The sequence below is a fragment of the Marmota flaviventris genome, chromosome 6 (assembly GCF_047511675.1).
Source record: "Marmota flaviventris isolate mMarFla1 chromosome 6, mMarFla1.hap1, whole genome shotgun sequence".
Taxonomy (NCBI): domain Eukaryota; kingdom Metazoa; phylum Chordata; class Mammalia; order Rodentia; family Sciuridae; genus Marmota; species Marmota flaviventris.
Genome location: NC_092503.1, coordinates 156,843,486 through 156,869,568, shown reverse-complemented (window position 1 = coordinate 156,869,568; position 26,083 = coordinate 156,843,486). Strand labels below are relative to the sequence as shown.

General features: G+C 51.9%; 1 protein-coding gene across 2 annotated transcripts in view; it reads right to left on the bottom strand.

Annotated features, from left to right (window-relative positions):
* The window catches only part of Carmil1 (capping protein regulator and myosin 1 linker 1), a 236,655-nt gene that overhangs the window by 11,059 nt on the left and 199,513 nt on the right, over window positions 1-26,083 (bottom strand). For both annotated transcript variants that reach the window (XM_027948328.3, XM_071613725.1), the window contains 6 exons: window positions 14,349-14,415; window positions 13,953-14,149; window positions 9,093-9,205; window positions 4,917-5,355; window positions 1,717-1,801; window positions 468-680 (listed from right to left, as the gene is read on the bottom strand). In XM_027948328.3, the coding sequence (XP_027804129.2) occupies window positions 468-680; window positions 1,717-1,801; window positions 4,917-5,355; window positions 9,093-9,205; window positions 13,953-14,149; window positions 14,349-14,415 (1,114 nt within the window). The remainder of the gene's footprint in view (window positions 1-467; window positions 681-1,716; window positions 1,802-4,916; window positions 5,356-9,092; window positions 9,206-13,952; window positions 14,150-14,348; window positions 14,416-26,083) is intronic.

Sequence of the window (26,083 nt, the reverse complement as noted above, 5' to 3'; positions counted from 1 at the left end):
CACACATTGAAGAATGGATGACCAGGATGAGCTGCGCCTCTGGTGTCACAGTGCATGTGCCCACAAGGGGGCCAGAAGGCTGTCTGCTGCTACGGGAGGTGGGGTCACCACATCTGGCTATTGCTCGCCCCGTGTGGCTTGGCAAACTCACTGTCTCATCTGTGAAAGGGGGTGGGATGTGGATATTGGGGGTGGGTCCACACAAGGTAGGTGGAACAGAGCCTGGCCCAGCGTTACCTGCTCCGTGATGACCAGCCATAGACCTGACCATGGATGTACCCCGTTTGCCTAACTGTGAGAGACATTAAGAGGTGAGTCGAGACGGCGTTCACAATACCACCCTTTCAACTTCGTATGTGTGAATTCTCACAGAATTGTAAGAGACCCGACGCAGACATTCTTGTCAATGCAGACAGCCTGGAGAGCTGTCGGGCCATGGCGTGACCCCAGCCAAACCCTGTCCTTACCGGGCCGGGAGGCGGTTCTTGGTTTCTGCGGGATGCTGGGCCGTGCTGCCAGGGAGGGCTTGGGGGACTGCAGGAGGGGCTTGGGGCTGGTGGGGTTGCTGGACGAACTCCGAGACCTGGAGCCCACCTCCACTTTGGGCTCTGCTTTGGTGCTCCTTTCTGGTGTTCCCAGACCAAAGCGGTTTTCTGGGAGACCTGGGGGCAGTTTAGGCACTAAAATGAAGCAGCAGAAAAAGCCTGTGTTACAGATCAAAGCTGAAATACCTACATCCTGGAGGCAGAAGTCAGTGGCAATCAATCACTGCCATTTCTCATCAGAGATTTCAGAACAAAACTCACTGGTGAAAGACTAATATTCTCCATAGGAAAGCAGTGGGCTCAAGGGGCTTTCCTGACCAGAGCCGCCCGTCGCAGAGGTGGCAAGGGGGACCCAGTGCACAGCTCCACAGCAGCCAAGGGCAGCACGGAGCTCAATGCATCTGAGGCCTCCAGGTCTCTCAGACCTGGCGCCAACTGTAGGCGCCTATCTTCCAGAAAACAGCCAGGCTGTGCCCGCAGGGCTGGAGTGGAGAGGGCCACGCTGACGCCACAGCAGGTCCAGAGCGCCACCCCTACCTTGGCCTCCATTCACACCGCTGCCATCACTTAACAACTGGCCAAGCCAAGCCAGCTGAGGGTGACTGACAGACCCGCTCTCGCGGTGTGAGGACACAACAGCAAGGACACCCAGTGGCCCCACCAGAATTCCAGCATGCAATTCACAACCCCTCGCCAGGCTCCGTCTCCAGAATCTTGCCCTCCACTGACCTAATGGGTCAGAGGAACAAAGGGCACAGGCTGTGTGTATGGCAAGCCACTGGACCACCACCTCCTCTCAAGTGGACACCGCCTTCCCATGCCACATGCGGCGTGTATTTAAAAACATGTGCTGTCCCCATGCTCCCAGTCCCTTTCATGAAAATGCCCACAATAGGAATTCTCAGTGAACACAGTGTTTGGAATTTCTGCCCTGAGAAACGAGAAGAGGCGAGTGTCAGGCACCAGGCTGTAGGAAGTGTCACCCAGCTCAGTGGCAGGTGGCCTGTCACCTGCAGACAGCTGGCGCTGATAAGCAAGGCACCTGTGCTTCAGGGGGAGCTGGGAGCACCCAGCACAGGCAGCCACTGCTTCCCACCCTCTTCTTCTGTCAGTCACAGGGGAAGCAGAGGTAAGGGACTTTCCTAGGAGTGATGGCGGTGGCCTTGCTTACCTGCCCCTCCTCCGTCCAACCGCTCTACGCTGCTCAAGGCCGGGCTGCCGGAGGCGTCCTGGGAGACGGCCTCGCTGCCAAGCTTCTGCAAAATTCAAGCAACACCCCCACACAGTGCATGTTTATTTGACGTGTAAATAAAAACAACAGATGATAAATGGCAACACAAGATAGCTAGGGACTCTGCCACGGTTACAGTGCTCGTCTGACCATCCGTCCTGAGGTCCTCTTGCTGGGAAGCTGGGAGAAGCACCTCTGCCCAGTGCTTACTGTCCCTGCTCTGCGTCCACGTGTGGGAGTTCCCAGGAGGCTCCCACAGGACAGAGTGCAGGGGCCGGGAGGTGGCTGAGTGGGTGACACTTCCTACAGTCCCTGGAACACCTGTGCCAGCTCACAGCCCTGATGCTCTGTGCGAGGAACACTTACACTCTAATTTCCAGGGCTCTACAGGTTTGGATTCTCAAACATCTAGTTTTTAAAATCAGTGGAGACCTATGACAACATAGGTGTCCAGGGGGCCCACAATGGGCAAAGTCCTCCTTGTCACCGAGGCAGAACCCCAGATGTGGATCTCATCAGGAGGGAAATACTGGTGGACAGGCCTCGATTCTTTTCTGTTTTTGTTTCTTTAAATTTTCAGTGCTGGGATGGAACCTAGGGCCTCCACATGCTAGACGAGCATTCTACCAGACTAACATCCCAGACCCTCAACATTTAGAAGACCTGCAGGGGGAGGAGGCTGTGAGGCCAGGAGGGGGCAGGATCACTGCCACTGTCTTAGGGCTGGAGGTAACCCTAACGGAGCGGAATCAGCTTCTGCCCTTGCAGAGCAGAAGTCTGCAGTGGTGCCAGGGGCGCACACACGAAAGACATATGAAAAGAACGAGTCCAGCGCCTGACTCTCCCTAACCAAGAATCCTGCCGGCAGAGCCTGGCTACGGCTGCCTCTCACCTAACAGACCAACCGCGGAGGCAGGGTGACCTGCCCACCCCTGCTCACTCGTCCTCTGCACAGACCTGGGAATCCAGTCTGCGGCCCTTTCCTGGCTTCACACTGGACTTGATGACGCAGATCGTATGAAATACACTGAGGTCTGACTCTCACTGTGCCTGCTAGTCTGTCCCCACACACACCCGGGGGCTTTGGTTCTGGGGAGGAAGAGCCAAGGATTTGCAGCATCTCTCAGCAAGACCACAGAAGTACCTTCTCTAGTGGAGGGTGCTGAGCAGGCCTTGGAGGAGAAACTGGCAGCCCTGGGGGCCTGCTACTTGACATCCCATGGAAGAGTGACCCGAGGGATAGAAAGCCCAGCCATCCTTTGTGCCCCACTTGAGCATCTGCAAGGCCTGGCCAGACACTAACCATGAAATCCCAACAGGGACCTGTCCTTTTGGGCTTTTGCAAGGGAGTGTGGACCTCCTTATATTTTGTACCCTGGGAACCTCTCTGGTCTGCATCTCAAGAACAATTCTAAGAGTAGCTTCATTGTCTGCCCTCACAGGTTTCCTGCAGTAGATGTGAACCCCAAGACTGACTGCAAGATAAGGATCAAATGGGGTCCTGCCAATCATCACAGCTCTTTCTTAAACACGTGTTAAATGTCAACAGTGTGCAGAGGAGGCTGAGGACTCTGCCTCACCAAAGGCACACTGACCACAGAGGCGTCCACCACCTTCAGAAAAATCAGAGTGGAATTTTGGGGAAAAATATTCTAAGATAACTTTTGAAAAATTTTATTATTCTGATGGAATACCCCCTAAATATTAAGGATTTCAATGATGGTGGTTGTTTAAATTGACACCAGATGGCGCTCAGGGAACACTGGTATAAGGCTCAATTGGACACAATCAACACTTGACCTTAAGGATGTTGTCACTTTGAGTCAATTTAAGTATCAATCCAAAGCATGTGGGGAAAAAAAAAAAAAAAAAAAAAACTCTGGAATTTCTCATCTTTGTACCAGGATGTAGCTGTTCATCCCTGGAAATGATAAACAGCTCATGGTGAAAACAGTCTATTTGTGGTTACAAAGAAATTGATAAAAAAATGGATTAAAATTTAAACGCCTGGGCACCTGGCTCCCTAACGATGTGGCTGGGGCATTTCTCTGGAATTCTGAGCCGTGACAGCCACACCAAGCCTCACTTGTGAATTAGCAGAGTGCAGCTGTGCAGTCTTCCCACCCCAAAGCTGATGAGCGAGCTGGAGGGACCTGAAGTAGGGACTACAGATCAGGTGCTGGGGGTGAGGGGCTGCAAACCCCGGGAGACGCAGGGTTTAGTGGAAAACAGTTGTCTAGGAGTAATTCAAAAGGGCCCCGTACCTGGTCGGCACTTTCCCACTCTGTTTCTGCAAATTGAGGCTTCGATGGTGGGAGCTGTTTTCTTCTAATACTTTGATATTAATTTTCCTTTCTTTGGTGAGCTCAGTTTTGTAAAAATAAAAGAGCTCAAGACAATGTCCAGAAACTAACCTGGGGTTGAATATGGACAGTTTCTCAACGATCGCAACAAAGATGAACTCCTTTAAGTGCCAGCAGAAGAAACAGAGGTAAAAGGAAAGAAAACACTCCCCGACATTTACAAGGAGGCGGAAGGAACAGGTGATGCTCTCAGCCGGACTCAGCAGTTTCTGACCATGAAGTTCTCCTTCCCGGCAGTGGACACTAGCCGCCCATGGCAGTGGGCATCACCTGTCCACGGCTGGGCAAACATTCCGTTAGCTTAACAAGATTCCCTGACTTTTTCCTTTGCCATTTGAATCTGGAGCAGGCCAAGTCTCTGAGTTTGGAAAGGGAGACCACTGCGGATGCTGCCCTCACTGACCCCATCTGGTTTCAGGACTCTCGTTAGCCTCCTCCCTCTGCCCTCAGGCCTCCGTGTGCAGCTGTCTCTTGTGGGACGCAAGGGTTTCCCTGCAGCAGCCCTGCCATGCTGCTACACACGTGAGCACAGGACAAGCCTGCGTGCGGGGGACGGGCTCCTGCCTAAACCCCACACCCTGCTCCAAAAGCCGCTGTGGCTCCTGGGGCCCAGGGCAACGCTGCCCTCCCGTATGGCTGAGGCTCTGCGGGAACACATCTTTCAATTCTGATGTTTATTTAACTGACAGACTATTTTCCTGAGCCTCCCTCACCCACAGAAGCTGAGTGGGGACAGCCGTCCGCAGAAGGACAAGCCTGGCGCGCGGGCTGCCTCACCTTCTGTGCGCACGCGGCCCTCTTCTCCTGCTTGGCCTTCATCTCAGCCAGCAGGCCGCTGCCCATCACCTGCACGCCGTACCGCCGCCCTCCCTGGGGGCTGCTCCTGCTGTCGCTGCGCTCCAGCCGCCCCTCCGGCCGCCCCTCCTCCCCGGGGCTCTCCTCGAGGGAGTCGGGCGTCCTGACTTCCTCCGGGCGCTCGGCATTGCCACTGGGCTCGGCCGCCTTGGTCTCCTTCCTGGGCGTGTCCAGGGCTGGGCTTCTGACTGCCCCTTTCGGTGAGGATGGCTCTTCTGTCATCAGAATTGTGGGTGGCCGCTCGGACTTGGACCGGGATTTGATCAGATTGAGAAAGCCGCTTCTCCGGGAATCTCGCTTCTTCTTCTCATCCCCTCCTTCCCCGAACTCGTGGGACTCGGAGCCTCTCGCGGATGATCTCCTGCATTTCAAACCAAGACAAAAGCTGTTGGCTGGACTGGGGGTAAGCTCCACAGGGCTCAGTCCGCAGACAGCCATCATTCTAAGCACTTCCGAGTTGCCTCCTTGGACTTGGGAAAGAGAAGGCATGTGGCAGGCCTGGGAGCAGCAGGCAGGCTTCACATTTCCAGGTGCCCGTCAAGGGCCTCCCTACCTGAGTGACTGTCCAACAGAGTGACGTGACTCAAGACAGTGGATGGCTGCCTAGCCCTACCTGAGGGGCCCTGGAGAGGGTCCGAGTGTCCTGGGACCCAACAACGCCCCGTCAGACAGCACGTGGACGCCCATCCCCATGCTCAAGCCAAGCCAAGACTGGAATCTTTGCTTAAATGCAAAATCCACAGAAAGAAGCATCAAGATTAAAAGGCAGAGAGGGAGCTTTGGGAGAGGTTTTCAGAAAGGAAGGCTGGGAACTGCAGAGGAGAGAGGAAGTGAGCTCTCAGGAGGCGTCGCTTGGACAAGTGCCTTCCGTTCGGAGCTGGAGGGTGGAATACCCACTGAGCGTCCCTGAGTCTCCACTAACACACAGCAAAGGGTGGGAAGTATGCAAAAGGCACAGCCCGCACCAGGGGAAAGGCAGCAACCAAGCCCAGGGCCCGAATAGTCATGAGCGCAGACCGACCTCACGGGTCTGGGAAGGCCGACCCTGAAGTGAAGGCCCTGAAGAGCGTGGATCTGCTGGCTCCGGAAGGAGCAGCCAGGGTCTCCAGAAGAGGAGAGGAAGAGGGAGCACAGAGGGCAGCCTGCCCACAGCCATCCCAGCCCTCAGCTCCTCTCCCAGCCCCGGAGCAACGTGCCGCCCCCATCCAGCTTGCTGGAGTGCAGGCACCCGAGAGCGGCTGCAGAGAGCACGGGCCCGAGATCAGAGCCCACCACAGGCCGCTCAGCTCCCTCCTGCCACCACGGCCTGCCATCAAACAGCCCGCTCACAGGCTGCCAGCAACCACGTTTCTGCCCCACTCTTCCACCAAGATACAAGGATGCCCTCAAAACAGAAAGCAACAAGAAGGCAGCAGAGGTGAGAAGGTAAGGGTGGAAGACGCAGCTGAGGGGTGTCTGAGAGCATGCAGGGGGACAAAGAAAATGCACCCGGACAGAACACGCAGTGTCCAGGGTTTAACAGAGGAAATACCCAGGCAATGACGGAAGTCTAAGAGACAGCATACGGAGAAAAAGGAAGAGAGGAAACCACCCAAAAGCAACTCCAGAACAAGTTCAGAACCAACAGACATGGATTTCCAGATAGAAACAGTGCACGAGTGCCCAGGAATCTGCCCAACAGACCACTCCAGAGCACATCCTCGAACAATTTCACCCCCTGAGAATGCAGACGAGATCCCAAGTGCTTCTGGAGCAGGGAAAACAGAACCAAGGAGAGGATCAGGGCTCAAACTGACACTGGATTCTTATCAGCAGCACCCCAAGACAGAAGGCAATGGAGCAGTTCTCCATCTCTAAGGTAAAATGAATCCCAACCCATAATTCTAAACCGTTAACTCAAAACGGGAGGTAGGTGGTTACGGAGCATTTCCCGTGCTCCCTTTCTTAGAAAGCCCCTGGAGGATGCACTCCACCAAAACAAGGGAATGAACTAAGCCTGCAGCAGACAGGCGGAGGAAGACACGGGACGAGGGAAGGGGACCCTGGCACAGGGTGACGGTGAGCAGTCCCAGGGACACAGCAGGGGAGCTGGCCAGAGGCTGCCTGGGGCCAGGCAGGTGCGGGCGAGAGGTGCTCCAGGAGGAGACTGGGCACACCTGAGTCAGTCCAGATGGGGTTGGTGCCTTCACTGGGGACAGAGGGCAAGTCAGGGACAAGAACACAGAACACTAAGCACATGGAAGAGGGATACTCATCAGCCCCAGAAAACATGAAAAAGTCGTGGAAGGAAAGAAACCAGTCCTCATGCACTCCCTGACCCAGGTATGGATGTTACCCGGCTAGAGGGAGGCGGACACTGAATACTGCCTGCCTGGCCATGCTGACGGGGGGGCAGAGAGCGTGTGGGGCGAGAACACTGGCCCAGTGTGACGATGCATGAGACTGCACCGTCACCACCGGGGCCACAAGTGAGCAGTTGCTTACTACCCCAACCTGGAAACAGTTATCATGAAGGACGGTGGAGCAAGACAAACGGCCACAGGAGCAGACATGGGAATATGAGGGGGAAAGAAACAAGCAGCCTTTAAAGCCGGGTATGTAGGAGCATGCTTCACTCTGATTCTCAAACTCTGTCCATACTATCCGTGACTTGTACCTAGGCGCTGCCCTTTAATACCAAACAACCTATTTTTTTTTATAACAAAATGAAATGAAAATGATCACCAGTTTTACTAGGTTCCACCATTATTTGATGGAGACTGAGGCATCTAGTTCTATTTGTGCACCGGGACAAGACCAGACTTCCCCTGAGCAGTGTCTGCAGGAGACGGTTTTGTGCCTTCTCAATTTCCCCACCTTTCATTCCAAAGAAGTTAAGAAGAAAGAAGCGTTACCCAGGGAAGAAGTGACACTAGGCAGGAGTGACACCAAGAGGGCCACACCAGTGCTCAGGAGCCTCCTCTCTAACTAAATGTGGATCTGAAGTTTAAAAAAGAGGGGCCCACACGGCGTCTGTAGGTGTGACGGAGACAGTCGGGGGGTCTCGCGGAACTCGCGGGCAGTGACTGCAGGCAGACTACTGCCTTAGGGTGAAAACCAAGACCAGGGCTGCTCCTGAAGAACAGAACCCTGCTTGGAAAAACAGACTTGAAAGCAACCTACAACGGACTTTCCATTTGCTCAGCCAATGCTAGAATTCCTTGAATCTTTTATGTGGAAAATGTGTTCATCGATTCCCTGTGCTGTGGAAGAATTATAACCTAAACAAACTCTCAAGGAATCAAGTGCACTCTAACAGATGTGTACGAAGGATTAAAAAGCTGTATTAAGTCAGCAGAGAGACAGTCTCTAGCTGGGGGAAAGAGCAGTCATGGGAAAGGGCCCAAGGATAATAGCACTGAACTTGGCTCTTAGAGATGGGACAGAATTTACCACGTGTAGTTTGCGAAGCTTCAAGGTCTGTCTCAGAAACGACAGATAATTGGGTCCTACCGCTTAGGACACTCAGTAAGAGAGACTTCTAGGGAGAAAAAATCTAACTTATTTCCACCTGACCATCCCACAGAGGCAAGATTCTACAGAATGGACTAGTTCCTTCCCCGTCCCCAGCCTGCCCCCAGCTTATCAGTATGGTTCAAACTCTTCCCCAAATTCGATCCCTCCAGGTGAAGAATACTCTACACACAAAAATCAACATTAAGAGCATATTTTGGAATGGATCTGCATTTCAGTCGTAGATTAACTAATTTGTTGCAAATTGCGCTTAAAGTCTCTAGTGTTTCGATTTATGCTAAGGAAACCCCATCTTATTAACAGGAAAGGCAGAGAGACTGTTTAGAGGCCAACTCTGATGGGGCTGGGCGGCCTCCAGGTGGCTTAGGGTCTCAGGGAAACAGCTGCGGGGCCTCACCTCCAGAGTGTTCGGCTCACGGCGCAGGTTGGAGAATCTGCTGCTGGCTAGGAGACTGTATTCTCGAAGCCTCACAGAATAGTGGATCCATACATAAAAAGAGACTTGATATCCTAAGTTTGATTGTAATTGTTAGTAATCTAAGTGTGAATTAAGTAATATGGTTAGTGAAATGACTCCGAACTCACTTGGAATCCATTTTGGTCACTTTCTTGGTGAAAAATTCATCTACACCTTCATCCACTCTCCCCATAAGACCGTTCTGTTCTCCATCTTGGGAGACTATGTTGGCAGCACAGACCTGCAAAATAAACACGTGATGCGGTTCACACCCAACACCAGTCAGCACACGGGCACCGCCGGCCGCAAGGTACCAGGTGAGGGCCAAGAGGGACCAGACACAATCTCCTGGCCTGGGAGCCAGGTCCACAGCACAGACAGGAAGAAGCAGGACCCCAGGATACGCCTGGAAGCTTGGTGGTGACGTCATGCAGCGAAGTGAGTAGAGCTTTTTAACTCGGTGACAGAGAGAACAAAACTCAGAGTAACTTTCATTTTGGTCACAAAAGATAAAATAGCACCGAACTTGCTCCTATTATCACTTTTCCTTCGAGAAAGCAGCAGTACAGCAGCGGCGGCCCCTGCAGGATGAGGAGCTCGAGGAGCTCGAGGAGCACGTGGGTTTTGCAAGCCATCACTTTACCCTCCCGACTGGCCTTGGGGCCCAAAAGGAAAGAGCTTCATCCTATTTGTGGTGAGTCACAGATGGGACAGGGAGGGAGCACCAGGCTGCCTGGCTGATGGCCGATTTGCCCCAGGCCTGTGGCTGACACGGGGATTCCTTCCAGCCGCCCCTCAGTGACTCTCCATAAAAGCCCTAGGTTTTTCTTGCATACATAATTCCTCCCCTCAGCCCTTTCCTCTTTTCTTGCTTTGCAACAGTCACAGCTGGCACCAGGGCTCCCTGGGGACGTGGAGAACATGAAGGGGCGCAGGGATGGAGGCGCAGAGCTGAGCAGCCACCTGCTTCCCTGCAGGCCGGGCCGGGCCAGGCGGGAGGCTGGGCCGCACCTCACCCCAGACAACTCTGCCAGCGCAGGGACGAAGGACGGGAGCAGCGGGTGGGAGTGCGGGGTGGCTGGCGAGGTCAGCAGCTCCAGAGGAAGCCGGAGGAGCCTCCGCCCGGCCAGGAGACGGGCAGCAGGGAACCTGGAGCCTGGAAGGGCTGGAGTCTGAAGAGGAGTTCAAGGCCCTGTGTGCCTGCTTTAGCTCATTTTCTAGCAAAAGGAAAATATTTGACTCCGGTCTTTACTGTCAGGGAGAATAAGCATCAGACGTGGGAAGAGAGAGCAGAGTCTCTGGGGCAGCCCCAGCTCCGGGGCTGAGGAGGCGTTTGCCACTAAAACTGGAATTGCTGCTGTTGGTGTTTAAGAAGTCAAGAAGGTGGCTTCCCATTGTAAAAGAGTGATTGTGAGTGCTGGAAGATCAGCTGGCCATTATGAGGACCAGCCATGCAGACCCCTCTGCTCCCCTCTGCCAGGACCATTAAGGAGGATTCACCAGGGGAACCTGGAGGCACTGCCCCTGGATCTTGACAAGGAGGTGCCAAAACTACGTCTTCACAGGCCGGGTGCAGAGACGCGGGCAGGAGGGGAGTCCAGACAATTAGGGGCATTAATAACTCTGCAAACAGATATGCCCAGAGCACGCTAATTAGCAACAATCACAGAATCGTCTATGCATACATTAGGTGGCGAGAAATATGGAAATCATTGAGCAGAGGAAGCAAATCAAGAAACAAAAGCCCCAAGGAAATCAAATGAAGATGATGGAAGACAAAAATCAATGAACGAGAGGATAAACTAAAAGTTGATTCTTTGAAAAAACTAATAAAAAAAACACAAAATTGTTTAAGATTTACTAGAAATGAAAAACACAGCAATTGATACAAAAGAGATTAAAACTCTTCAAAGAATTTTATAAACAACTGAATGAGCAATTAGGCCAAATGGACGATATTGTAGTACATCAGAATGATCTGAAGAAGAATTCGGCAACCTGAGTGGATCTGTAACAAATCAAATCCCAGTGAACTCTCTCCACACAGACACCATAGGCTCGCTGCACAGGGACGGACTTCCGCCCAGATGCCTCCCCAGTAGGGGAACGATCTCCGTTACACACAGGCCATACCAGAGGCCAGGAAAGGAGACTGAGCTTCCTGAGTGATTTCATGAACACAGCATAACTCTGAAACAGCCCAGACAAGAAAAGAAAACTCATAGGATTCTCTCATTTTCACACAGATGCAAAAATCCTATGTAGATATTGGCAAACAAAGCCCAGCAGTCCATTAAAACAGGAAAACGTCATGACCCACATGGAAATCGATGAGCTGAGGAAGCAATTCAAGAATGAGGAACCTAAGGAAATAAAATGAAGGCCGTGCATCCATCCTCGTCTACCATCTCTCGCTGACTTAGTCACCTGCAGTATACATGTGATCAACTGAACATCCATCTTACTAGATCCTCTTGCAACTGGGGGTGGACACAGCTCATTTCATTTCAAAGAAATGCCACCAGAAGCCTCTAGGGCTTCTGAGTTAGTTCAGAAAAGGTGGATGCAGCCTGTGGTTGAATGAATAGAAGCATAGTCTTTGGAGGAGGAGGCTCAGGAGGATGGCCAGTCCTACAAAGCACCTTGTTTTGTACTGGGTGCCACGGTGCAGTCTATTACAACAGAGCAGAAAACCTGCAAACAGATCCCAGAAAGAATCAATGAGGAGCATGAAAAGAGATGAGGAAATTTTAGACTGAAGAAGGAAAGACCTCAAGTAGGGACCCACAAATATTTCTAAGTCTGCCAAGTATGAGTCTGAAGTAACATGTACTACTACAGGAGACTGACATGAAACGGCAAAGTTAAAACTACAGGGAAAGATTTCCAACAACACAAAAATATTCTGCCAACAATTAGAGCTTTCAGAAAACAGCAGCTTCAGAAGGTCACTGCAAGAGGAATGGCCAGCTGAGGGTCGTCGAGGGGGTTTTAAGCGCTGAAGCAGGGGCTGGAGAGAGAACTCTGAAATCCTCGGGGTCTCCTCACACTGTAGCTCTGAACACTCAGGGGCAGGTACTGCCAGGGCTTATGGGCTTCAACCAGGGCTGGAGCGCGCCTTCCCTGGGCTGGGGCGCAGCACTGTGCCCAGAGCATGTGGCCGCTGGGCAGCAGGTGCCGGCTATTCAGAGGATGCTGGTGCCTGGTTCCTTGAATGATGAGAAGCAGCCTGTTCCTTCCACAGGGAGGCAATTCCCACCACAGGCAGAGCCCGGATCGCATCCTGGATCAGGATCCCCCCGAGAGAGGACCTGCACCCATGGCCGGGGCCCTCCCCCAGGGAGGACCTGAACCCACAGTGAGGGCCCTCCCCCAGGGAGGACCTGCACCCACGGCCGGGGCCCTCCCCCAGGGAGGACCTGCACCCACAGTGAGGGCCCTCCCCCAGGGAGGACCTGCACCCACAGTGAGGGCCCTCCCCCAGGGAGGACCTGCACCCACGGCCGGGGCCCTCCCCCAGGGAGGACCTGCACCCACGGCCGGGGCCCTCCCCCAGGGAGGACCTGAACCCACAGTGAGGGCCCTCCCCCAGGAGGACCTGTACCCACACTCAGGGCTGGCCAAAGCAGGAAGGGCCCCTGGAGTTGGCCACACGGGGTCCCAGCTACCCGGGGTTAGAACTGCTTAGCAGGCCCCCGGCCACATTCTGGATGGCAGTGCTCAGAGGAAAGTGGGGCCCTCCTTCCAGACCTGGTCCAGAAACCTCTGTGTGGCCTCGCGCTGTACGTCACCCTCCAGCTGGACGGGACTCCAGGACCAAGGGCAGGCAGAGCCATGAGGCCAAGGTGGCCTGAGTGACTGCTGAGGACCCTGGCCATGTGGATGAGGTCAGCAGAAATAAACCCCGGGACGTTGGGGAGCTCACACAATGAAGGACCGTCCCCGAGTGCCGGCGGGACAGGGGAGACCAGGGTCACACCCGGCCTCTAGCTTGTCTGCAGGTGCCACCTGTGGGGAGAGGCCACGAGAGGGAGGATGGGCGGCAAAAGAGGCCTGGGTTCTAAACAGTCCAGTCCAGGGCGCTCGGCAGCCCCCGAGCTCAGGAGGCAAGCAGATTCCTGGACACGTGGAAGTGAGCCACAGGGACCAGACAGGGCTGATGGCACTGTGACAGCACAGGTGGAGGGGCCAGTGGGACTTCACCTCCCTGAAGGACGGAGCTTCTGTGTCCAGGCGGTGCTGGGACGCGAGGTGACAGGTGGTGGAAGAGCCATGGGCTCAGGACGGGGCAGGAGGGACCTCGGTGTGAGGAGTGAGAAGGAAGGTTTTAGAGCAGCACAGGTGACAGGAAAGAAGGTCTGAGACCTTTGTAAAGCAGTGTGGCCACACAGGAGGGGGAGGCATGGACCAAGAGGGGTGGGGTGAGCCGCACTGGGTGGGGGTGAGTGGGGGGGACACGGGAGGTGGGGTGAGCCACACAGAGGGGGGTGAGCTGCATGGAGGGGGTGGGGTGAGCCACACGGAGGGGGGTGAGCCGCATGGAGAGGGGGTGAGCCGCATAGGAGGGGGGTGGTGGGGTTGAGTGAGCCACACCGAGGGGGGATGAGCTGCACCGGCTTGTCCTCCTGCCACAGGAGGAGCGGCTGCTGAGCCGGCCAATGCTCCCCTTGGGCCCTCATCACCACATGGCACTGGGGGGTCATCAGGCTCAGGACCCAGAGCAGGGGGGAGGGCAGGGGTTCCCGCCAAGATCAGCTGCGAACACTTCACGAGCGCACGCCCAGGTGGCCTCTCTTCACCCAGATGTCCTCAGAGCCCAGACGCAGCCTGCCTGTGTATCTGATACTGAGGACTTCCCAGAGCCCTGCTCCAGAGCTCTGCACACACCCCAGGTGCAGAGAGGCCCTGGGGGCCTGCACAGTCCCGGGGCTGTGCAATGCACCCGAGTGTCTTCCCAGGAAGGACAGGGCCAGGGGACAGGCACCTACCGCGGCCTGCGTGGGCGGCTGCTTCTTGTTCCTCCGGGGCCGCAGCTTGGTGAAGTGCTCCAGCTTCTTGCCCTCCTCAGATGGCAGCTCGGAGATAAACCCTGAGCTCCGCTTCTCCTGCCTGGCGGACGGGAATGGCGGGTCTTCGATGTGAATGGGCACCTCTTCCAGGGCTTTATCAAGGTCAAACTCCATTTCTAAAATAAAACAAGGCCTGAGGTCAGAGTACAATGCAGACAGAGGCTAGGAAATTCCTGAAAGCCACTGTGAGTCTATCAGGGAGCAGCAAACACCCAGTTGCAAACCACCTAAGTCTCAGTTGTCACCCACCCAGAGGATACCTAAGAAACGTCCCCCAGAGGGCTGTTTCCTGGTCACAAGTCACTCGGTACTCACCAAAGGCCCTGGACACAGGCCGCAGCATTCGGCTGTGGATGCTCTTCCTCTTGGATTTAGGCGTCATCTAGCAACAAGACACAGAAGGCACTTAGCACAGGACGCTGCCTTCCCTCTCCAACATAGTCCAGACCACCACAATGGGCTCCACTGCTTTGCAGGGGGGCTCAGTGCACTGGTGGCCTGGCTCAAGGCTGAAGGGCTAACTTCTAAACGTCTGCACTTCTCTCAAGCAATGCGCCTAACTCTGTCCTGTTCCCCCAGTCCTGACCATCTGAACTGACAGTCAGAAAAAACAGCAAGCAGCAGGGGATCTCGCTGAGAGCTGGACCCCAAGTACATGAGGATGCTGAGGTGGACAGAGCGGGTGGGCTCCAAGACCACGAGGGCCAGTCGGGAAGGCTGACAGCAGTGCTCTCCACAGAGGCAGCACCTGTTCACTGTGACGGCGGCACCATGCAACACCCTGAACTGGGGGCCACTTGGATGATTTAAGCAGTTTAACTCTTTCTGTTTCACCGTTTGCTACCAAAATCTGGATCTTCACATCACAGGCAAAGACCAGTTAGGAAAAGTCACCAAAAATGAAAAGCCCACCGCTGGTGCATTGCAGCAGGATGTCCTGGGTTCTGCTGGTCCTTTAAACGAGGAAACCCAAACCCAACCAAGGCTAAAACTCAGGAGAACCTGCCCAGCATTAGCTTCTACCCCCAGAGAGAGACATTATCTGTCCTTCAAGAGGATCACGCAACGTCAAAGCTGGAAGGAAACTTTGTCATCGGCAAATGACAAAATGACCTCAAGTGCCAAGTCCAAGTCAGAGAGGTGCAAAGACGTCGTCCAAGGAGGAGGGCCAGGGACATCCAGGGAGGGTCGGCCACCACACTGCTGGCTGCAGGCGCACAGGCAGACAGAGGGGAGAGATGCCAAACTAGTGTTTGTATAAATTACGAGATAACTGAACAGTCGGAGTACTCTGATTGAACAGGTTTTCATTCAAGGCTTCCTCAAAAACTTCACATGATTGAGAAACATTTCTTGTTCAAAGAATAAATTGGTTCATGATGACTTTTAAAAGCAAATAACTTTGTGGTTTTAGCAATTATGACAGCTTTAATAACAACATTCTTTTGCTATTATTTATTGTTGAGAGAAAAACATGAGCAATTATATTTAAATCCTGAACGGTTTTCCTACATTACAAAATGAAACTTTCCGAACTGCTTCTTGGGAGGCTGCGTTAAAGGCAGACAACCTGAGGGACAGCTATCTGCAAAGCAAGAAGTCTCAAGGCTGAGTAAGAGCAAGGTCCCCATGGTGCAGCTGCTAAGGGATCATCTGAAGGCAGTGTGCCCCCGTGGCTTGCGGCTGGCCAAGAAGAGTGGCCCACTGCTCTATTCAGAAGTGCAGCCTGAATGAATTCTCAGGAGTTGCAAGTAGCAAGGTGTTGGCTGTGTTGAGCTGGGAGAGTTCAGAATTCCACCCACCCTGTGCACACTGGGTAGGAAGAGGATCAGGAAAGAGTCTGCGATATGATTTCCAGGCAATTTCATTTATAGAGTCAAAAGGAAAATGGGAAAGAAGTTTAAAAGTGCATGAACTAAAGGTATCTTCCAATTTTTTTTTTTTTTCCTGTGTCTCTTGGTTAAGATTTTATAGAAAGTATTTATGGGCAAAAATAATCTGGCTCAAATTTCCCTCTCAGTAAAGTGTCTATAATGGACACCAAATACATGTAAATATATGAAAATTATAACATTTCAAATACGTAAGAATAACTTTATGTGAGAATATATATATATATATATATATGCATAAGCATACACATATAGAAACTCTTTTGCACATTAATGCCCGTCTGTAAGTGGGCCAGTTAGCTATTTTAGAGACATATTAAGAAACACAAATCCAGGATTTTGAGTGGCCAACATCAGTCAAAAGGGGGATCTAATTTCTTCCCGAGGATTTTGTTCTCGGACACCTCAAACCAGAGAATAAAAATTTTGAATATCAGAAAAATGCCTTCTAGCTCATTCCATTGCTTTGTCATATTTTATAAGCTCTTTACAAATGTAAATAACGTCTAATTGTGTTGCCCATAGTGTTCTTTCATTGTATGTTGTATCTTTTAGTCCTGAAGTTTTGCCAGGCGGGGTCAGGCTGATGACTTTTGCAATCAGGCTACGTGCAGTAATTGGTATTAAGAATGCAGTCGGCTTCAATCTCCTTTTCTCATAGGATTGAATTACAATAACAGAGAGGGAAAAACTGAATCTTGTTTCTCTTATATGTTCCTTTCCTTCCTTGGGAATTTTTTCTTCCTACAGAATTGGACTTGGTCGTTCTTACTGGTCATTCTCATTGATAATCCCATGACGTGGGAACTCAAAGCAGGAGGCAGAGTGAGAATGAACCTGGGTTCTCCACCAGGTGTGTACTCAGAGGCCAGTGTTCACTGGTCCTCCAGAAATCCCGTTGATGGGCATCCCTCTCACTCCTCCTCCCCACAGCGGTGGGGCGGGCTGACCGCTCCTGGAAAACCTGCCCTGGCCATCTTCCCAGAACCGTTCGCTCTCTTCTCTTTTTGTTCCAGAATGGAAGGGCTAATGTGCCCAGGCTGACCTTCCTTGGACCCTGGCCAATGCCTATTCCCAAGTCAGCTGACGAGACCAGGCGGATGCAGAGTGGCATGGCCACAGACGCAGGTCAGCAGCTGACACAGAGGAGGTGCACATTCCAAGTGGCTCCTTCCTAAATCCACTCATGGTCAACCCTGTCAACAACTAGACACAGCTAACTTTTGAAATGCATGTTTTGAGTAAGAAGCAATTTTCAATATTTAATATCCTTTAGAAATAGGAGGAAAAATGTGTTAAACCTTTATTTGAAAATGGAATTTTAGAAGGAAAGCCTATACACAGACTTCTCTCCTGTCTTGAAATCAATAAATCCCCACCCTGCCCACAGCTGTTTCCCAAGAATCCGAAAGTAGCACCAACTCCACGTTACTCTGAAATCTTACTCATTTGATTCGATTTCTATAATGGACTTAAAACTCTTCTGCACGTAGCTCAGTAGAGATATGTCCACTTTAACCACGAGTTACGTGCACATGTTGGAACCTCGTAAAGAACTCACATTTTTCTCCCTGTCAAACCCACTTTTAATAAGTATTGCTAGACATGCTTTTTTTTTTTTTTTTTTTAATAAGGAGAGTTAAATTGCTTATATCACCAGGAAAATAAGGTGAGATTGTTTTCTTCTTTGTTTTTGCCAAGTGTTCACAAAGAGTAATAAATAATACTCTCATTCCAAGCTCAGGAATCCATAATTACTTTTTCCTTCCGTAGGCTAAAGAACCAAAATGCTATCAATTGAGAAGTAGATTAGGAAAATTTTCCAGTACAAGATACAAATCATGATGCCAATTTTCTATAATTCTATAATTCAAAACAAGTGATATTACAAGAATCAGAAAAAAACGTAGAAAGGTTAGTACTGGTGTCTGTTTTTCACTGTGAGCAGCCTGGGCCCCCTTGAAGGCTGGCGCCTCTCTATTAGCACCCAAGTGCTCTCGGGCTCACAGCTGGGGTGGCTTAAATGCAGGGCCCGTGTCACCAGCTGGACCATCTTGTAAGGCCCAATCTCGTCTCTGTAAACTGTCGCGTGTTTCATTCAGGATCTGCAGATGGATGAGGCGCTCCAGTCCCCTGGGAGGCTAGCCAGGCAGCACAGAGGCAAACAGACCCAGGAATGTCAACTAGACCAGCCAGAAGCCGCAGAGCCACCAGAAGTACTTACGCTTGTGCAGCAGAGAGTCTCCATGCAGCAAAGAGAAAGGAGAGACACATGAATGGGAGAGAGGTAAAGCCACAGCATCGCTAGGAGGGGAGGGGACACCATTCACAAACAGAAGCACCCAAGACTCAGGAGCCTTCCTAGCAAAGAGACAGGCCAGCAGGGGCCAGCAGGGGCCAGCGCGGTCAGGGCTCCAGGCAGCCAGCAGAAGCACGGTGACAGCTTGAACAACTGCAGACACTGTACACAGATACGGCTCGGGCCGAGTTTGTCCCCAACGCCATTTACCAAGCCCACATTGATGTTGTCATCAGCCCCACCTGGGGATTGGTGACAACATCAGCTCTGGGGCCACAGGGTCATCCCAGCAACAGAGGGGATAGCGCCTATCTGTGGGCACACAGGAGCCCCCCTGAGGGTCCTGACACGCCGTGCCCCCACTGTACTCTAGGGCACAGCCACACTGAACTCTCTCGCCCACTCGGTTCTCAGAGCTTTTGAGGCAAGGCCGTGACACTTCCAGAAAAGTGTGATTATGGGTACACTGACACAGTTACGACACTTGGTTCCCTAGTGGGAATTTAGGTCACCTTACATTTTATGTTGAATCTCTACTAAAATACCTTTTAAAACTCCCACGGTCTGTCATTCACAGTTGATAGGGCATTTTATTATTTTGAAATTGATAGATGAAAAAAAAATAACATCTCCAGCTGTAGAAAAACTACCAATCCAGGCTGTAAGAGCAGCACGGGGTGTCAGGGACTCCGTAAGGAAGGCTGCCTACTCCAGCCACCTGCCAACGGCTTTCTTATAAGCTCTTTACTCTTGTTTCAGTGGCTCACAATGTAAAGTAGAATGAGAACACAGGGCTCCCCACTTCGTGCCCACCAGGGCCGGGGTCTCCCCAGAGGAAAGGTAGCCCGGAGCAGCAGCACCCATCCCACCTCCGCCACCTCCGCCCCCTCCGTCGCTGTGCGCGCTGCTGAGAAAGGCTGCCACCAGCCGCGTCTGCACAGGCGCGGCTCCTCAATCTCACACAGCCGTCGGGCAATTTTCCTTAAACGTGATCCATTGTAGACCCATTCCATGAGCATGAAATGCTTGCCGAGTGGAAGTGGAAAAAGTAAAATTATATTTTCAGACCTTATTGAATTGCCTGAAATAAAGACTCCTGTCCACGTTAACACAGATCTCCCCAGAAGCTTCCAGAAAAGTGTGATTATGGGTACATCTGTGAGTGTCACAGCTGATGGGAAATCCCTCTATTTCTGAAAGGTTGACTCAACAAGATGGGTCCTCTGTCCCAATCACGCCCGTCTCGATCACCCGAGAGAAGGCAAGGAACTTCACAATTGGTTCAGATCCTGAAGTGACAGGCAGAGACTGTTCCTCTGCAGAGAAACCCTGGCAACAGACCCCTGCTCCCACACAGCGAGGCTCAACCCCCACGCCTGCACAGTTTTTGGAGCTCATTGAGGCCCTGCTGAATCCAATGTCTCCCCCACAGACCAGAGAAGGGGTGGCACGATACACTCGAGGCTCTGGCAGCCAAGAAAGGGTTCAACGCCTGGCTCAGCCACCTGGCGGGCAGTGGGACTTGGCCAGCTCTCTGCAAAACCAGGCCTCAGTTTTCTAGTTTGTAAAAAAAAAAAAGAATATTGTGAGGATTAAATAGGACACAAAGTGCTCAGCCCTGTGCCTGGCACACAGTGCCAGTTAGGGACCTCCCGACTCCAACCACTGGCACTGCTGAGGTTCAGATATGGAAGGTCCCCCCCAAAAGGCTCATGTGTCAGGCTTGTTCCCAGCTGGTAGAAATTCTAGGAGACGGGCCTAGTGGGAGGGTGTGGGCCACTTTGGATGTGTCCTTGAAGGGTATAAACTGCCACTCCCTCCTTCCCGGCCACCATGAGCTGAGCTTTCCTCCCCGGTGCCCTCCTGCCATGATGTTCTGCTCACCCCAGGCCCACAGCAATGACGCTGGCTGACCATGGACCGAGACCTCTGAAGCCATGAGCCAAAGTAAACCTTTCCTCCTCTACGTTGATTTCCGTGGGTGTGTGTCACAGTGGGAAAGATGGTTGACATATAATCCAGCACACCTCCTTCCTGCACCCAAACCTGCTTTTCTTTTCCAAATAATGACCCTCTCAGAGAATCCAGACCCCTTCACAGGCCTCCGCATCCTGCAGTTGTCTGTTCTCCCCTAGATTCAGGTGGAAAGCCTGTGGCACACCGGCCATGCTGGGTGGCGTGGCTGCACTGACTCACCTAGGGGTGGCCTGCGCCAGGTGGTCCCCATGCTGGTGTTGACACTAGGTGGGATCCCTTGACTAGGGTGGGGACTCAATGACAGCTTCATCTAAAATCCCATTTCTCCCGGCCATTAACAACTCAGCAAGGGGATTCTTTTAGTTCATGCAGAAAACTCTGTGGTTAAGCAAATATTGAGGATTCTTTCCTGAATTAATATAATGGGAGCTTCAAGATCAGAACTTTCTATTTCTTTCACTGTTCCTGTATTCATCAGCTGCTTTTCCTCTGTAAAACTTGCTGCATGTTGGTTCTCTATATTTCCTGGGTTCCCTATGAACTCATGGATTTGTTAAATCAATCCAATGTATGATGAACTACTGCTGCCGTTATTCTTGCTGGTGTTAAGAATGTCCCAGGGGAGCCCTTGATATCTAGATTTTTTTGTCCTTGAAATGATCTCTTTGGATTAGTCAATTCTTGCTTTTTGATATAAGATAAACTTGTACTTTTCCATGCGGGTTAAAGAGGATATAGGTAATCCCTGCTTCATGAACTAGATTATAAATATTAAGTACTTCCTATTAGATGTGCCACTGAGTCAATGCACAAAGGGAATACAAACCCAATAATTCTTAATTGATTTATACCCTTCGATATCTAGCCACGGCAATGGTCTCAACGTATAGCTTAGAAAATAATTTTCGGTGCATTTCCATCTCAAATGTCTGAGGTGGTATAAATCTTGCTTTGGAAGAGACACCGTCATTTCTCCAATGACGGCCGCACAGCAGTTCTCCTGGAAGCCCAGAAGGGGAGGGGCACGGGCGCCCCACACTCCCAGAAAGTGGCAATAAATTGGGGGGACAAAAGGAGCAGGACCAGAGATTGAGTGACATGCCACTTTCCCACAGAATGCAGCGTGAAATCAGCTCTTCACACCACACTCATTAACTTTTACCTCCAGTCTCATTTCCCATAAAAGCTAAGCTGGCGTTAAGATGTTCAAAACACCCAGAGAACAGCACTGGTCAGAGGCTACTGTAAAGGCCACGGCAGGGGCTGCTCTGACATGAAAATGGCTCGTTTCCTTATTTTCCAGATTTGCCATATTTTTTGATAGGAGAAAATTAAATCTTTACCTTCCCATTTATCATGTTCTTGAAAAGAAACAGGAAACGATCTGCCACGTATCCATTTTAACTCATCTTACAACTGACGCAAAAGTGAAATTTCATACTTGAATGTTCACTTTCAAAAGTGAACATGACTTAATACATTTTTCAAAGAGCAGTCCAAGGAAGGAAATTATGTGGCACTGATTTCAATCAAACACCTCTCTCCAAGAACCAGCGCTCCTGCAGGGGGGTGCAGGAGCATGGTATTACTAATAAAGGGTAATTTACTAATAATGGTATTGTACTGAAAAAGTGGGAAACTCTTTAAGAACTTTGTTGTACTATTAAACACAATATTACTACAATGATCATAAAACTTTGAATATCATTTCAACATTCTCTTTGTCATGAAAGAATAAACAATGGGAAAAACCCCACTGAGTTTCATACCTGAGGAATATATTTTAAATCTAGAACTTTGGAAACTCTATTTACCATGGAAGGTGAAAATGAGCGTGTTAGCTATACCCTCAAATCCTCTTCCCCAGAATGGACGTCGTGGTTAACTGACATCAAGATGGATGATTAAAATCAGTCTAAAATGCTTCAGGTAATAAATGGATCTCTGCATAGATTATCGCCTCTATGAAGATGACCAAAGTCAACCAACCGTTAACAGCGCCACTAACCACAAGCAGGTTGGAGCCTGTAACAACTGGCTTTGCTGCTGTGAGGAGCCAAGTCAGCCCAGGTTATGAAAACGGAGGGTGGTTTTAGGGTCTGGAAGGGGATTCTGGTTGGGGCTGCAGTAACCGACCAAGTCATCAGATCTGGGACCTGACGAGTCAGTCACACATGTGGCTCTGACTGCATGGATCTCAAACTTTCTGAGGTCAGGTCCCACAGTCCTCTTACCCAACTCCTTGGCCTCAGACAGAGCTTTGGGGAAGATGGCTAAACAGCAGACCCTGAAACCTAGCTGGCTTGGGAGCCAAGAACTGTCCTGTTCAGTTTAACTCCTTGTAATTAACCCCCCTTCTGAAGGATTCTCAAGTGCAATTCTCAAAAGAGGGTGGATTCTCAAAATACCCCCTGTCTAAATTACTGATCCATTACGATAGCTATTTTCCCATAACCTTATGTCATAATTGTTATTAATGGTCCATTTGGGCTGAGAACATCTGTCAAGAACAATGCAGTGTTGTTTGCCACTTTTGAACTTTCATAAGCTTTGATCTCATTTTAAAATGAGGTAATGGGTCATAGCCAAGCTACAGGGGAAAGTTGGCAGATTTTCTATCAAACATACTTGGAAGCCACTGTGGCCTTGGTTTACAAGGAAACAAGAACGGTCTTCGGCACTTAGGGGCGCGGTTCTTGCCTGTTATCCCGACTTAATGTTAGCTACACAAACCCCTCGTGAACCTTTCTCTGACTTTCTCTAAAGCCTAAGGTCTCAACATCCAATAACAGCCAATGTGTCCAGTTCCCTGGGGAGTAGAGGCCACGCCGCACAGAACCAGAAGCATTCCTGAGATTTTGCTATGGTTGTAACAGAGGGTGCTCTGGCCCTGCTAGACTGAGTGTGGCTCTCAAGAAAATCCTTAGGAAAACCCTGGCTTGTCTTGCAGGTACCCACCCTACAGCTCGGCTCTGTTTGGAGTCTTCTGCACACATACCAAAGGCCAAGGCTAACAATCACTGACTTTAGATTTGGATTTTGTTAAGGGAAGACTGTAACAGAGGGCTGGTCCTAGCCCTGAGACCTGGGATTCCTGAATGTACATTCCTGCAGTGAGTGATTCACTTCCCTGTAGGTGCATCTGGAGAAGCTGAGGATTGGATAGGACAACGACAATCCCCAAGTTGCCACAGGGAGGTGCAGAATGAAGGCTGGTTCATCCCAAACCCAGTTTCCTTTCCAAAGGATAGGAAGGGTCGATCCAGTCCCAACTACTCGGTTGATCAAAAAGCCTAAGGCAGAGTGACCTGCTGATGTCCATTCCACATTCACCTGCATTTGAGGTCACTTCTTATAGCCTTCCCAGATCAAATCTCACGTCATTCCACCCTTCCTCATTAAGCCTTCACTCTCAGGGGAGCATGTGGTAAAACCTCAGACCCTATCAGACCAGAAGGAAAACAGGCATCATCGGAGTCGGGCTCAGGGCAGGGGGTGCGCCTGGCTAACCAGAGAGCCTGCACTGGGGACAGTGATGTGTGTCTTCTGAGTGGGCAGCTCCCAGGGGCACAGTCCTCCACCCTGGGCCTCTCCGCTCCTTGTTTCTATCAGTCCAGGGACCTGCAGTCCCAGCCATTGCATGCCCCACGGCTGCAGAGGCAGAGATTTTCCACCACAGGTTAGAATCTCCCCAAATCCACTGAGAACAAGAGTAAAACTCATCAGCAAGGGATGAACCGTGGTCAGAGGACATCACCCAGCAGGCTCTCCATGCAGCGCAGTGCAGCAGCTCTCCCACCCCAGACTTCTGCTGACCCAGGCCGGCCTGAAGACCAGGAGGTCAGCAGAGAGGAAAAGGGCTTGGGATGCACATCATTAGGAACCTTTAGGCAGCAGTGTGATACGGGGCAAGAGGGTCACATCTCTGCTCTGGGATTCCCACGGGAAAACGGGTAGCACTGGTGCCACGTGTGGCTGCCTGATGCGCGCTGGCCACAGCAGGGGTGCTCCAGTTCTCACATGTTCAGCTTGCTGCCGCTGTCACCACCTACACTGTTCTCACTAACTGAGCCTCATCAGCTGAAATGAGTTTCAACTTCCCATGCCCAGAATTACCTTCTAGAGTTCTCAGAGAAATCCACCAGGTAGTTATCCGCTTGATGGTCTCAGCTGTAAAGCAATCATTAGGCCACAACTCCTGCACCCTGAAGGCACAGAGTCTGACAGGAAAGCAGAGCCCAGTGCACGACCATCAACAAAAATTGGCTGAGCAATTACTATGTGCCCGGCACTGTCTAGATTCTGTAGATACGAGCTCAACAGGACAGAGTCTCTGCCGGCCAGGAAGCGATGGTCTAGTGTGGGGAGATTGGGACAAAGAGTACCAGAGCAGTAAATAGGATCATCTCAAGTCCTGGTGAGTACTGAGAAGAAAACAGGATGATACGGGAGAGTGACAGGGACTGAGGAAAGTTTCTGAGAAAGGGACGTGGGAATGAGACCAAAACAGCGGGCAAAGAGAGCCATGGAACGTTCTGGAGAGGAGCGTTCAGACAGAAGGGACAAGGGCTGAGGTGGGAGCCAAGCCTCCTGCCAGGGAAAGGATAAAGGCTTTCCTGCTCCAGGAAGAAGTAGGAGCTTAGATTCTAGAAGGAGAGAGAGATGGCACCAGATCATGTGAACTTCAGGCACCAAAAGGAAGAAGCTAATTTCATCTGGGTACCACGGAAGTTGTCAGAGGACTTGACGTGCGTACCACTGATCTGGCTTCCACTTCAGAAAGCTCCTCTGGCTCCGAGTAAGGAGGGCGTGACCGTGGAGATAGCAGTGAGGGCAGGAGCAAGCATCACAAGTCTATCTCAGGAGTCCAGGCAAGAACCACGGTGGCTTGTGACTGGGGCTGACTGGGAGAGTTGGCAACAAGTGGGCAGAGCAGAGCTGGCGTCATTAAGTGGGAGGGGAAGCCCTGAGTAAGGCCAGGTGGGGACTCCATCTGTTTGTGATGCTTGATGGACATCTAACTGGAGGCGTCAAGTACAAGCTGAATACCGGAGCCTACAGGTGGAGGTGAGTTGAGGTAAATGTCATGAGTGTAAAACGGAAAGTGGCAACGACAAGCTAAGGCCACCGTGTTCACAGGGTGAGGCTACCCCAGGAGCTGCACGAGCTGTGGCCCTCGTGGGGTGGCAAGGCTGACCACCGGCTCAGGCCTGGCTAGCAGCCAGAGCCGCGTCCACAGCCCCACTGCAGAGCTCTGCCCCGGCCTCGCAAGCACTCCGCCTCCGGAGGGCAAAACGGAAGGCTTTCCGCCCTCCTGCCAGCGCCCTGGCCTGCAGTGGCTCCCAGTGCCTGGAGACACCGAGGACACACACCAGCAAGCCAGGACCGGCTCGGCGGCCCTTCCCGCCTCCCCGCGACCCTCTCCCCGCACTCACTGCGGCCACCCCTGACACGGCCAGACAACCACAGTTTACTGTGACGCCCTCCGGTCCCTGTGCGCGGCTCACTGTTTACTCACTCATCTTCCTTCCAGTCTTTCAGAGCCTTCTCCTCGGCCCCGCAGCCGCAGCCCTGCACCAGCCGCCAGGCAGGATGCGCAGCACCTTCTCCTACGAGGCCCCTGGCCACGCCCTCCCGGGAGGCCCCGCCCCCGCAATGCCCCGCCCCCAGGAGCCTCCCTGACAATGCCCCGCCCCAGGGAGCCTCTGACCACGCCCTCCAGGGGAAGCTCCGCCCTAAGAAGCCTGGCCACACCCCCACACCCCTTCTCCAGGAGGCCCCGCCTCCACCAGGTCCCTCCCCCAGGAAGCCCTGACCACTCTCTAGAGACCTTTCCGTCGCCTCTGCCCCTCTTCCAGGCAAGGCGCCTTTCCCTGTGCTTC